This window comes from Scomber japonicus, chromosome 13, assembly GCF_027409825.1.
Source record: "Scomber japonicus isolate fScoJap1 chromosome 13, fScoJap1.pri, whole genome shotgun sequence".
Classification (NCBI taxonomy): Eukaryota; Metazoa; Chordata; class Actinopteri; order Scombriformes; family Scombridae; genus Scomber; species Scomber japonicus.
In genome coordinates, this window is record NC_070590.1 from 21,976,740 (window position 1) to 21,991,372 (window position 14,633).

General features: G+C 39.9%; 1 protein-coding gene across 1 annotated transcript; it reads right to left on the minus strand.

The window, feature by feature from the left end:
• Positions 1-1,115: 1,115 nt before the first annotated feature.
• Positions 1,116-13,304, minus strand: LOC128370939 (T-box transcription factor TBX2b-like). Its single transcript, XM_053331123.1, has 10 exons — positions 12,955-13,304; positions 12,294-12,561; positions 11,971-12,117; positions 11,657-11,733; positions 11,407-11,570; positions 9,880-10,415; positions 8,292-8,666; positions 5,833-5,979; positions 5,495-5,623; positions 1,116-1,250 (listed from the first exon to the last, which is right to left on the minus strand). Exons 1-10 carry the CDS (start codon positions 13,284-13,286, stop codon positions 1,116-1,118), a joined length of 2,310 nt encoding a protein of 769 aa, XP_053187098.1. The 5' UTR covers positions 13,287-13,304.
• Between the last annotated feature and the right edge of the window lie 1,329 nt (positions 13,305-14,633).

Consider the following 14,633-nt stretch of genomic DNA (forward strand, 5'->3'; position numbering starts at 1 on the left):
TCCTGGGTAAACATTCAGAAGAGTTAAGAGTACATTTTCAGTTGCCTAAGAAAACCACCAATAAACCATGAAATCACACCCATGTCATAAACAGTGAAACGTTTTATTTAGTGGAATAACCTCTCATTATTGGTGTCTTCAATTGGATTACTCCACTATAAACTACTACTGTTCATGAAGTGATTAAAAAAAAGCAATGCAATTCTGATCCACTAGATGGCCTCAGAGGCCATTAGGTTGCCATCTCTTTGGCTCAATGGACAGAATATGGGGCAAGCAAACATGTTCACCTTTCTTTTACAAGAATACATTTATCTCTATAACAACTGAAAGTGGTTCACTTATGAGACAGTATTAAATGACTGGAGGTTTACAAACTCAATATCCAGTAATAGCAAAAGGCATAGTATGTGGTGTTAGAAACTGTTTTGTCTGTTCCTGTCATATTTTACATAAAATACTGTGTAGAGTAGAGTTTTTTCATGGTTTGACTAATGACTTCATAGGACAACTTGATTCCAGCATCTACACACTTTTACGTATCTCCCATATCTCTCTATCATGTCACTCTAACAAAGTCCCACCAGATACAAACTAGGGCTTTATTCATGATACTGATTAAATTGGCCTGTGAGTTGGTGTGGCCTAAATTTAATCCCCAATTACATGCATGCATATCCTGCGTGGGCTCGAACCACCAACTATTTGGTTAACAACACACTGCGCTAACCTGTTGCATCACTGACCTGTACTGAGTTGGTGTAGCTAATATTTTTAACCCCCAATTGCATGCATTACCGAAAATGGCAATATGTCAGAAATTGGAACTCACTACAACCCTGGGTGGGCTCAAATCACCAACCACAACACATTAACCTATTGTTCCATGGACACATCACTCGCCTGTATTGAGTTGGTTGGCTCCATAATTTTAATCTCCTACTACATGCATTACTGAAAAATTCTAAAAGGGCTTTTTGGCAAACATTGGAACTCACTATGAACCTGGGTGGCCTCAACCACCAACCTTTTCTTTAACAACTGAGTCAAGGAAGAATGATTAAAAGTTATTGCCCAGCTTAGATCAATAGTGTTAAAAACTTTTTTTAGTGTAGTCATGGACACAGAGCTTCTTTCACCTTGGTGTTGAAGGCCACCTCCAGACCTCTCCAGCACTTTAAGAAGTTTCCTGCTGACTGCAAAATTTGGCAATTGACCTCCTTGCCACATTTCTGAGTCAGTGGACATGTCTACGCTCAACCAAGGAGAAATGCACCACAACATAGGTTTGAGAGGAGCCCAGCACATGGAGGGGAGGGTTTTCAGATCAATCTTTCTCTTGGGAGACAACTTGACTTCTGAGCTCCAACAGATACAGGGAAAAATGTGAAAGAGTATGGTTCTTTTATCATGAATGAAGAACACATCTAAAGAGTTCAAATATGAAAGGTAAATTTCAAAGCTCTGTGCCTGCTAAGAAAGAAGCATACTTGGTAAATGCAGTCTGTTTACCATTTAAAAAATTAACTTTTAAATTCATTAGGTTTGCATTGATTACACAGAATAACTGTATATACAATATAATAGTAATAACTGTCACATATGTGTGACATAAGTGCTGAATAGCCGCGTCTGCAACACAAAACACATCTCCAAGGTTTTTAGGCTCTATTTTTTAAAATAACGGCTAAATCTTAATGGATTTAAGATTAATAATTGACCTTGTGTGCCTCTCTTGATACATCCACAAACTGACCTCTCCCTTTTGACACCACACTGGGTGTCACATCCCTGCTGGTGTCAGACATACAGATGACACATCATCAAGAAAACTAGATGCCTATTATGACGTAATGGTATGTCATAGGCCGAATGATTTCTTTGGCAATATAATGTGAACAATCTCTTTTGTATAAACTATACAGCTATCTACATTTGTTAATGAGTGGAAAAGTCCAAAAGTGATATGACCTTTTGTCACAACATACTGCAGTTCACCAGTGAAGCTGCTTTCCCTGCAGAAGTTTTTTCAGTGGGTCATTTAACTCCCTGTCCAAAATCAAGAATTTTATCCTGTCAGCTCTTATATGTATGAACTTCCTTGACTATATGAATCAATATGCCATTTGTAGCCTATCCCAAAAATTTTTTCAAATGTACTGAGCAGAAGAATTAACAACTCAAGTGTAGCTTTGCTGTCACAAGGAGAGATGTTTTGGGAATTGGACAGTGCCCTAGCAGGCAGTGAGCTCCACTCATGCATATGGAATGAAGTGCACAGGACCACAGACTTGCTCATTCACCTTTATAGCTCAGCTGCCATCACCATGGCCAAGGGCAAGGCAGCAGCAGCTCTTGAAAACCACTACTATTTGCTTGCTGTGGTAAAGCTTCAAGACGCGTATACAAAAAGTAAAATGAATCCAGACAATGGTAACTAAATGTAACATAACAAATACTGCTGTGTCACTTTATTAATGTTCCTGTTTAAAATACTAAATATACCCATCATTGGGTTTCTGGGGAAGAAGGGGCAACAGTGCCAAAATATAAATATATAGTAGTTTGACATTTTTTTGGGCAATAAAGTGATATATTTTGACTTAAAAATACCAGTCTTCTTTTTGAACCATTGCCCCCACTCACAAGATGGATAAACAACAACAATAAATGGAGAGAGCCAACATATTGACTTGTTGGCTCTCTCCAATGGTATTGGTGACCTACCCAGCAGAGAAAATTTATCCACCACAGATGAACTGGTATCCCACTACAATGATGGACTTCATGGACTGCTCAATACTCTGGCACCTCTGAAAAATAGGTCTGTCTCTTTTACCCACTCTGCTCCTTGGTTTACACCAGCCCTACGCCAGCTCAAAACTAAAGGCCGTCGCTTGGAGCGCCTTTATATTAAAACCGGCCTGGCAGTTCACAAAGAAATGTACTACAACCACATACTCGAATACAAGGATGCTCTTTCCTCAGCCAAGACCACATACTACAGAACCTTAATCAGGACAGCTGATGGGAACACTAGAGCCCTATTCTCAACTCTCAACAACATTCTGAAACCACCTGATGCTCTACCACCTCATCTACTCACAGTTACACAGTGTGATACCTTCATGACCTTCTTCAATGCCAAAATTGAAAATATCCACTGGACACTGACTGCTACTAAAAACTCTGCATCCTCTCTGCACTCTTGGTCTACATCTTCCTTCAGCTCTCCGCTCACCAGCTTCATACTGCCAACTGTCTCTGAAATAAGTGGTCTCATTCATAAAGCCAAGTCATCTACCTGCCAGTTAGACCCACTACCTACCCACCTGGTCAAAAGCTGCCTACCTGCCCTGTCTGCATTAATAACTGACATCATTCATTCCTCACTGACTTCTGGTGTTGTTCCATCATCACTAAAGACTGCTGCAATAACTCCTACACTCAAGAAACCTGGCGCCGATCCAAATGACTTGAACAACTTCCGTCCCATCTCTAACTTGCCATTTCTCTCCAAAATACTTGAAAGAACGGTTGCAGCTCAGATCCACACCCATCTGTCTGACAACAACCTTTATGAACAATTTCAGTCTGGCTTCCGTCCCCTCCACAGCACCGAGACAGCCCTAGTGAAAATCACCAACGACCTCCTGATGGCATCTGACTCTGGACTTCTCTCCATTCTGGTTCTCCTCGACCTGAGTGCAGCCTTTGACACTGTTTCTCATGAAATCCTCCTGGACAGATTAGCCTCCATTGGAATCACTGACATCCCACTGGCTTGGTTCACATCATATCTCTCTGACCGCACTCAGTTTGTTCAAATCAAAAACCTGAGATCTGGCTCCTCTCCAGTCTCTAGTGGTGTTCCCCAGGGCTCTGTCCTTGGCCCCCTCCTGTTCATTATTTATCTTCTGCCTCTTGGTCACATTCTCAGGAAATTTGACATACAATTCCACTGTTACGCTGATGATACCCAACTCTATCTTTCCACTAAGCCTACTTCCACTCTGCCACCCACAGCTCTATCCGACTGCTTACTGGAAATTAAATCATGGCTCTCACTAAATTTTCTTAAACTTAACGGCGAAAAAACTGAGGTCCTCCTCATTGGTACCAGATCAACCCTAGCAACACTCAACACTTTCTCTATGTCCATCGACAATACCACTGTTCCTCCATCCCCTCAAGTAAAGAGCCTGGGTGTCATCCTGGACAGCACACTATCGTTTGAAGCCCACATCAATAGCGTTACTCGGTCTGCATACTTCCATCTACGTAACATCAACCGTCTCCGTCCCTCACTTTCACCAACCTGCACCGCTATCCTGGTAAACACCCTGATCACATCTCGTCTGGACTACTGTAACTCTCTCCTCTTTGGTCTCCCGCGGAAATCTCTCCACAAACTCCAACTTGTACAGAACGCAGCCGCTCGTATCATAACTAGAACTCCCTTTATTGAACACATCACTCCTGCTCTGCAGCAACTTCACTGGCTCCCTATCAAATCCCGCATTGACTTTAAGATTCTACTCCTCACATTCAAGATCCTTCACAACCTGGCACCATCATATCTCTCTGAACTTATCCACATCTACACACCTTCTCGAACTCTCCGATCCTCCTCTGCTAACCAGCTCTTCGCTCCATCTGCCAACTTAACCACCATGGGGTCAAGAGCTTTCAGCCGATCAGCCCCCCGCCTATGGAACTCTCTCCCGCCTGACATTCGCACTTCAGACTCTGTCTCTACCTTTAAATCCCGCCTGAAAACACACCTATTCAGAGTGGCCTACTCTATCTCCCTTTAACTATGCAATCTTCATTCTTGTTTATTATTATATTAATGCACTTTGAAGTCACGTTCATATTTATTTTTATTTTTATTTATCTATTTTATTTATTTTCTTTCTTTATTCTTTATCTCTGCACTAAATGTCACCTGATTTGTATTTGTTTGATGTACTGTTTTTGTGTTATATGTGCCTTGTAAGGTGACCTTGAGTGCTTTGAAAGGCGCCTTTAAATAAAATGCATTATTATTATTATTATTAAATAAGAATGAAATAAAATAATCGATACAAAAGAAAGATGTGAAGAACATACATCAGTCAACTATAAGTAGCACATGAAGGACAGGATGTAAGTGTTTGCATGGACTTTTCAGATGTAGTGCTCACATGTGCAGCACATAGTCTAGTCATAGTCAGTCTGTCTTTTTTTTTTTTTGGGGGGGGGGGGTTGCATTTCCTCCTCTTGTCTGCCCCAGCTGCAGTCTCAGGTGGATCAAGATTCAGCCTCCTGAACAGCTTTCACAAGTGCTGCAGAGGTTGCTGTGCAAGGGAGGTAATGTCTTCTTTAAATGTATGGGATTTCCAAGCTGCTCTTGATCTTGTTCCATATCACAAAGGCATTGTATGAGGACACATCAATGATGTTATGGAAGATGAACAGGCAATCATCCTCTGCAGCTGTAAGTTCCAATCACCTTGTCCAGGTTGTCCATGCCTTCTTCATTATGGTTGTAGTCCAGGACGAAGGCTGGCTTCCTGTCCACATGATCACTGATGTGAACTGTTTTGTGCAGTCTGTTCAGGAGGACCACATTCTTTTTCCTCTTTGTGAGGTGAGAAACTAGAGTGGTGCTGGGGGTGGAGGCAAACCTTGATGAGAAAACCTTTCTCCCTTGTTATGGGAATTGCAGGGGGAGCTCAGGCTCGCTCTTTCTTACTGTATCAATCTTCCTCTTCAAGAACTGCTGGCTGAGTTTATAAAAGGGTGAAGAAATTGTCAGACATGACACTATGCCCCCAGTCTATCTCTTACATCAAGCACAGTCCATTGGTTCTTCTTTGGGCCTCCAAAAGTCTGCTTCCTTGTATAGAATGGCATCTTCCAAGCATAGCTGGATTGTGTGTCACAGGCCACCCATATCTTAATGCTGTACTTTGCTTGCTTGCTGGGCATATACTGCTGGAAAGATGACGCAAAAGAGATTACTATCAAGAGTGCTCTAGTAGAGTGCAGATGTCTGCCAGCTGTATCTGGGTGCAGGTATAGCTCTACATGCAATCTCTGTAGTTTTCTTTAAGATGTATAAAATAGTGTAATGATATTGTATCTGAGCATCCTGGGTTCACTGAACTGTATAAGTTTAATGAGATAACAAAATAACGGGACAATAAATCCAAACTTCTCAATTTAAACATTGTTATTTATATAAAACATTTGTTGCTCTACACCACACAAAATAAAATGAAGGAGAGTTGTATTTCACCCAATGTTCACCCTTTTTTCTCTCCCAGCTCCCTTTTATTTAAGATAGCAAACGGTTATCAAATCACATTCATGTCTCTTGTCATAGAAAATTGCCCCTCTGCTCTCTGCAGGATACTAGATGTATCCTTGCCTTTGGACCTATACACACTTGCTAAGATTAGCGGTCCTATGCAGGCATGCAAGTCAATCTCATCCACCCTTTTGCAGTTGTCTTCATATTTGTGGAATATTTGTCATCTCCAGGACAATATTTCCGATGGCTGCTGTGATAAACATGTAGAATGTTGAGGTCGTGTCCTGGACATGGGTAAATGCAGGTCTTGTGGGCCCTAGGGTCATCCTTATGACATTGTATGCTGTCATCCTGCCCTACTTGTCATATGGTGACAAGGACCATGTTCTTTGCTGTTCTTTACCAAAAATCTCCCTCTGTCAGCTTGCGGGATTTCTTCCTCATTTGAAGATGATGCCTCATCCTCTGAGTTGTATTCTTCCCATCTTCTTCTTCAGATACCACCTCCTCTTCTAAATCATTGTTCTCTTATTCCTCCTGGACATCTGAAAAAATCAGATACTGGGCATTGAAATATCCACCCATGACTTGAGCAAAGAGATAACTGGAGGTTAGGGTTAGATCAAGATTTAGGGTAAGGGTTAGGTTTAGGAAAAGAGTGGTTATGGTTGGGGAAATGAATATAAGTGATAAAAGTGAGACACACACACACACACACACACACACACACACACACACATATTTATGTTTGTGTGAGCTACAGTATTTTTCAGCTTTGTAAAGTTTTATCAAGGGTTTACCTTAATTTTAGACTAGGCTATAGATAATAGCAGGCAATTACCAATTGCAGAATTTAAGAATAGTGTTAGATATGGCAGGTAAACAAGATTCTTCAAGTGTACAGGCATACCTGTATATTTAATGTGTAATTTAACACTAACAATAATATATCCATTTATTACAAACACATTAAGACAACCACATGAAATGTGAATATCTTTATTGTAATTGTGAAAAAAACACACAAAAAATACCTGAATAATTTAGCAGTCAACCTGCCAGATTACCTGTACTAAAGACATTTTGTTAAGTGCTGGTGAAAAAAAGAATCCTGAGTCATCTGTGCTGCTTTGGTACATCGACAAATAAAAAGTGAAACTGTGTACAGGTGATATACAATTTCCTCATATCTCATTGGCAGGTTTGGATATCTGAAACGTGTTCAGTCTCAAAAGGCTTTGATTATTCATGTTTTACACAGTAAAATGACAGACAACATATTTACACAATTGTACAGAAGGAATCAATAAAAATTGGTATATTATTCATTTTAAAGCACATTATTGTCCATCTATACAGCATTTCACATAGGATTGGGAGTACTGCATGTGTCAGGGACACATTAGCTTGTTTATTTAACACTAACCCTAATCCTAATTTAACCCCAGTAATCCGGGATAAGGAGATAACTTGGCAACAAGTTGAACCTTCGGATTCTGTTGCATGTCATTTTCGACAAAGAAATTCCAATAAGCATCTTTAATTTTGTCCCTACTTCATTTGTTTCCATAATACTTAAATAAGACTTCCAAATAAGTATCAATTTCGTGAAAAGATACCTGGATGTTTTTATGAGGTTAAATTGGGATACATTTGGTTGAAATTAGAATAATAAGTCTAGGTCAGTGTGTTTTTCTTGGGGCACCGGGATTGAAACAAGGATGTTACCCACTGTAATTAAGCCATATTTTTAACACAGATATGTCAGATGTGTCTTTTTACCCGCAAATCACCAAATCAATGAGAAGTAGTAGCAATATACAGTTTCATACAAATATATTTATTTTAGGTCATTGCGACTTTATAAACTTGCCTATGTGTCTTTTCTTGTCAGATGTCATTTCATCCATAACAAAGTGTCCACCACATGTAGAATGAAAAACAATTAGTGTGTCTATAATGGTGGATGAGGTGGTTTATCAAGTCCACTTACAAAATCATGCATGTTTTGCAACTGATCAGTGGAACTCTTAACATTGGGATTAGATGGAGTAGTCTTCTGCTTGGACTTGGTTTTGTTACTGGGATTGTCGGACACCGGACTTGACTCTCTGCTGCCTGATTTGAACAACTCAGACTGTGAATTGGCAGGCAATCTGGCTGTAAGCAGGTTTTGGCTTGAGGTGACGGAGGTGGGCATCTGATAAGGGCTGAATCGTGACCAAGGCTGAGAGCTGCGAAAACAGTGGTTTCTGGCGAGCGTAGAGGTTGCAGAACAGGTGGGGAGAGATGGGGCAATTGCCGGGGGTGCTGCCATGTAGCAGTAGGGATATGAAAACAGTCCACCCAAGGGTGACAGTGATGTTCCCTGAATGAAACAGCAACAACAAAAAAATGTTAGAAATACCATGCATGCCTCTGTGATGCAATTTAGTTTAAACAGATTTTACAGTGGAAATCCAAGATGTTAGCAAATGACGTCAATAATCGTAATTCATCTAATACTATCATGGAACAAGAGTAGTATTGAGCACTTATTCTTCATTCTAAATTGACACTGACCTGCCTAATTTAAAGACTGTGTATGTAACAGTTTGATGTAGGCTTCCTATGTGTAATTCATTTTATATATATTTGAACTGTTTTATGACAGTGGTCAATTTTCAATCTTTGGGGAAAGTTTAGGGAAATTAAAAATGGTCTGCCAATTATTTGAGAACCAAAGGAATGTTTGAGGTACACAAAGCAGAAATCTACAGCCAGCCATATTCTGTGTGTCCACAAATCACAGGTTGTAAGTCTAAAAGTGATCAGTTCTGTTAAGGGTGACTTTACCTTCTAAGAATAGTGAAAAATCACCCTCCCAGCCCAGAACTTCAACTGCATGTTTTCCCCAAACTCCTCCTCCCAAAAACCAGTATGTGCTCTCTCTCCTACTACTAACCAACTGATGCTCCCTTTGCTGAACCAATGAAGGGAGAGTTACAGTGTCACATAGTAAGATGTTCTCCTGTCTATAGTTCCCCAGTCCAAGCAGTAGAGTTATGCATTTTTTTTCTTCAGCAATTTCTTTCTATAATTGTCCACCCACGTATCACTTCTTTATTCAGTTCATTCCAAAGCATGGAGGAATACTGAATTGATTAGTCCTAAAAGCCCAAACACTTCACCCATTGAGAGCATGATCAAATGACTCTTTGTGTGATAGCATTACTTCAGAGACGAGTAACAAATATAATGTACAATTTAGGGAATTGTAATTTCTCCAAAATTACAGAAAGGCGTCTACTATTTATCCATAGAGGAGCTAGCCATGTAGATAATTTCAGTTTTATCTGCTGAGATTTTTAGACATAATCTCTAAGATTTCTGATGCCACCCAAATACATTGTATTCCATTCACTGTGCTGAAAATATACTGTCATACTGTTACTTTGGATAATCCACAGACCTTGCTGTGAACAGTTTTCTTTAAAAGGGAAGTTTAACTGTGTGGCTAGAGATGGTCATTGAGAAAATGTGAGCTTAGTGCTTTCAAATATGTGTAATATTAAGAGTACAGTGCTCCTACTGAAGCATACCTGAGATGCCAACATGGGCTGTGACAGGTGAAACATGAAGGGAGATGGGGAGGTGATGGTTTGAGAAGGTAAGCCTCCGTTTTCCAGGTCAATTACTCCAGATAAAGAGGAAAATGGATGTCCTATCCCAGTAGTGGGGAAAGTGTCTGGCTTCACTGACAAATGTCCAGGATGAAGCAACAAAGGTGTCCCAAGCTTAAGAAACTGGTGACTGTTTGAGAGAGCCAAGTTCTGAAGGTGACCAGCACTGAGATATGCTGAACTTCTCATTTGCAACGTCATAGGAAGGACTCCATCTGTGATTTCACTCACATGGTTTTTTAAAGAATCCACCTCCATAGAGTACTTGTCACTTGATGTTCTAAATATTGTTCCATCCTTTGCTGTGTTTTGATTGTCATTGCTCTGACTGACGGCAGACCTGTTCCACAGTATGTCCTCGCTCTTCAGACTCAATGGAGATGAATATTCAGTCCTGGCCTCAACAATGTCCTCATCTTGTGGGTCAATATCTGAATCAGTTCCAGTGTTGTCATCTGTGGGGAAAAAGTGTATATTTAGTGAAAAGTAAAACGTATACATAGGCCTTGTTAGTATATTATTAGTATACAGTGGGGATAGAGGTGATGTATTGCAAAGAATGTCTTATAGTTGGTTCATTAAAGCAAGCTATTTCTTTTGTCAGATTGAGTCGGACAGTGAATTATGGTTGAGATCTAATTTTGAACAACTTCTTGTATTCTCTGTCAACTTTCCAATAGACACATTGGCTTTGTATACATTTTGACTTGCCAAGCAGGAAAATGTAATAATTCATGATAGAGCTGAATTACATTTAACTGAACCAGTTTCAGAGCTCTGGTATTGTGCACAAACTGACTCAAATTGGACAATTAATGGAATGGAGCCATTGTTAATGATAATGTCCATACGAGCAAAAATGCCATTTTTTTCACCACCTCATTAGTAGGGTGTTAATTCTTGACCTTTACAAAATTGTAACTCAAGGTTCACTTACTAGCTGTTTTAACATATTTGAAACACTCATCTCATGAACTACATGAGTAGCTACATCCCTTTGCTCAAAAGGCATTTTGACAGGTCAAAGATAGTAAAATCAAAGGTATAAATAATAAAATGAATGATGGCTGAATTCCATTTAACTGGTTTTGCTATTAGTAACACTTAGTCAAAAAGGTTTATTTAACTTCTGCAATCTGATATTGTAATGGCATACTGTGTTGAGTTTGCATGGTTTTAGGGTATGGATGGTTGGATGGATCATCCTGTAGGCTTATGTTATAGATAACTTTTGAGCTCTTAAATACGAGTTAAGATTGAAAAAGAAAACCACTTGAAGCACATATAACAACCACAATGTGCCAACTTTAATGATAATTTAATTTCCTCCATTGTCAATAAATACATCACATATAAGGATATTGTTTATGTAATGCAATGTTATGCAGAAAAACTGCCATAAAGGCTGCTTAGTGACATGACATAGGCTACTGTATGTTAACCCACCTTGGCAAGTTGGCGTGAACAATAGGGGGCTGCTCATCAGTTCCTGAGAGGAATAAAATAGATCACTGGTGCTGGGCTGTTCATATGAGTCGTCAGAATCCACACAGTCCCGGTCGGCTTTGCTTTGGTTCTCATGCAGCAAAGAAATGTGTAACTGCTTAAACCTGCGGATCACGAAATGAGATCAGGTCTGAATAAAGGCCAATTCCCCAGATTCCCTCTATTTTGGTAGAAAATACAATAGGCCTACCTCTTTTCTCGTTTCCCATTTCCAGTGTCTCTGAATCCTTTGGCAAATGGATTGTTGTCAATTTTAAGCTGTGTGATCTAATAGAAATTAAGAAAAGTTTGCAAGTTGGTCATTGGAAAAAAAACATGACAGTGACAATCTACTACAATCCAGATGCAATCCATGCACTCACGCAACTAGGTATGTACTGTACGTGGGAGGATGGGTATGTGTGTGTGTGTGTGTGGTGTGTGTGTGTGTGTGTGTGTGTGTGTGTGTGTGTGTGTGTGTGTGTGTGTGTGTGTGTGTGTGTGACAGCATATGATAGGGGGTACCTTTTCATTCTGATATGCTGTGACAGCGATGAACTCTGTCTCCGGGAAAACATGTGTCTGGAAGGTGCTGTATGGAAGTTTCATTATGTCGTTGGCTCTCACGATATGAAATCTGGGTTGGTATTTATGCATTGAATTCAAAATTGTCTGGAAAATTAGGGACAAAGAAAGTTGAATAACGACACATAACATTGCATAGTTGTATAACATTGCTGTAAACTTATACTTATTATAGTTTTTCAGCCAATTTAGAAAGCTGTCAATAAAAAAAGTCAATTAAAAAATCTTATGCAACAATTCAAATTCAAATAATTAATACTTACAAATCCATGCTTGTCTGACATATTATTGGTGAGTTTGAGTTTATGAAAAGCTACGGGCTTGCTCATCCACAGCCCTCCCTTGGACGGGCTGTCTGGGTGGATGTACATGCGCTTTGGCATCTCTGGGTCAGCTTTTCCAGCTACCATCCAGTGCGAGTTGTGAAACTTGTAGCGACAGTCATCAACAGCGACTATGTCCATCAGCAGGATATATTTAGCTGTTTCATCCAGACCGTCAACCCGCACTTTGAAGGGCGGAAACATCCTCCTGTAACGGGACAATTCATGAAAAGTTGATGTATGCGTATTTGAGTTAAATTGACAATTTTTTACAATCAAGATCTTTTTACTTAATCATATACATATATATTGAAGCAACTGACCATTGGAGACCTATATGAGGATGCCGTATTGGTTTCTTAAATATCACAAATTAAAATATTTTAATGACTTTTCCATCTCTGAAATATTGATTAATGAACACAATGATTGGTGTTTGTTGGTGCTCCAAAATAGTAGAAGTTTTTCTAGAGAAATAGAAGCCGTACACCGTTAAATAAAATAATATAAAAAAACTGGTGTTATCATATCGGGAGATAAAGTCATCATTTTGGCGACTGATTGACGACTATGGATAGAACAGACAACTAATTTTACTTACCTTCCTGATTTTGTGATGACCATCTCTGTTCCCATTTTGTGAAATTGATTCCACAAATTCTTTGATTCCAGAGTGACCTTCGGTTCATTCTCCGGCTTGTCCTCTGGCTCCAGGCTCTTTGAGGAGCGCTGCTGGCCGGGATGCAGGCGCGCGTCAAAGGCAGCTTGCTCCTGCAGAGGCTCGGAGACAGAGGCGACTTCTGGGAAAGCCACAGCAGGGGAAAACGAGGGCTGAGCGGAAGAAAGGAAGGCTGCTAAGGGCAAGGCACCTTGTCGGTTATTTTGAAAAGGATGGTAAGTCATGGCAGCCGCTGTGTGAACTGGATCTCTCATCAGGACATCCAAACGCAACAGGTCGATACTAAAAAGTCTCAGACCACCTGCTGCAAGCGCACACGGATGTCCACATCCAAAAAGCTGCAGCCAGTTAGTCAGTTGTTTTTTAAAGAAACACCGAGGGAATCTAAGAGGGAATGCAAATGGCCAAAGGTCTCCAGATATGGGGGCATAGGCAAAGATGGTCCTTATGTATCCACCAAGGAAGGACAGCGCACTTTGGCACAATGAGGCTTTCTTCAGATATAGCTTGCTGAAAAAAACTGCAGTGGCCCCTAGAAGTGAGGGCACATCAGGGCAAGCTGATCCTGTTTTGGTTTACACTGTCTCAGCTCTGCCCTGTTTAGCACATGGCACACTACTGGGGTTCTTCGACAGCGCTTCACTCTCCTGCCAATGACAGCGCATTGGGCGTGGTGTAAACTGCTCAAACTAAGTGGTAATAGACGGATGTGAAGGTTAGATGGGGACATCGGGCATACATAGCTTAAACAAGGTTGTATTTAGCAATTTAAGCAGTTAATTAGTTAATTATGGATAGGATGATAATAGACACGCAACGATAACAGTAACAACACATATAATAATAGTAGCAATAATAAATTAGGACTTTTTTATACAAAGTAACGTGGACTTGATTGATTCTAATGCAGATTTGTGTTCATTTAAGCGGAGATTTGTGGCTGTCGTCCCACAAAGAACGGAGAGTTTACCACTGCCACTTAACACTTAGACAAATCCTCCAGTTGCCAGCTCCAGTTCTTGTTGTGAACCAGGGGCTGAATTAACAATGGGCACGATTTCAATTGTATATATATGTATATCTGGATATGTCTGGATGTGATATATATATGTATATGTGTGTGTGTGTGTGTGTGTGTGTGTGTAAAAACGTGCGGCTTTCAAATATATATACATATTTGTTTCAAGATCCATGTCTCCTTGTTCTTGTTCCTCTTCTTTTTTACTAATGTAGTTTTTTGAACACCTTTGTTCCTCTATACCACTTTAAGGATTTTAAGCATTAACCATTTTAACCATTCACCAGTTAGTATAGTTAAATCTAGAGTTTCATAAAAAAATAATCTAACTTGTTCATGGAACTTTCAGTGACAAGATTGCATGGTGCTGATCCAAGAAAACTTAGCTCATGGTCACAGGCCATTTAAAAGCTGAAAGGACAGATCTGTATTGTTAACTGAATTGACTGTGTTTTATATTGTTGGGTTTCTTCATTTTATTTTATTTTATTCTTATTGGGGTGGGGGTTGCCACAGGAGTGGTGGTAGGACTTCGAATCATTACTAATTGACTAATTAAGTTGTGCCTCTCAGACTTTACAGG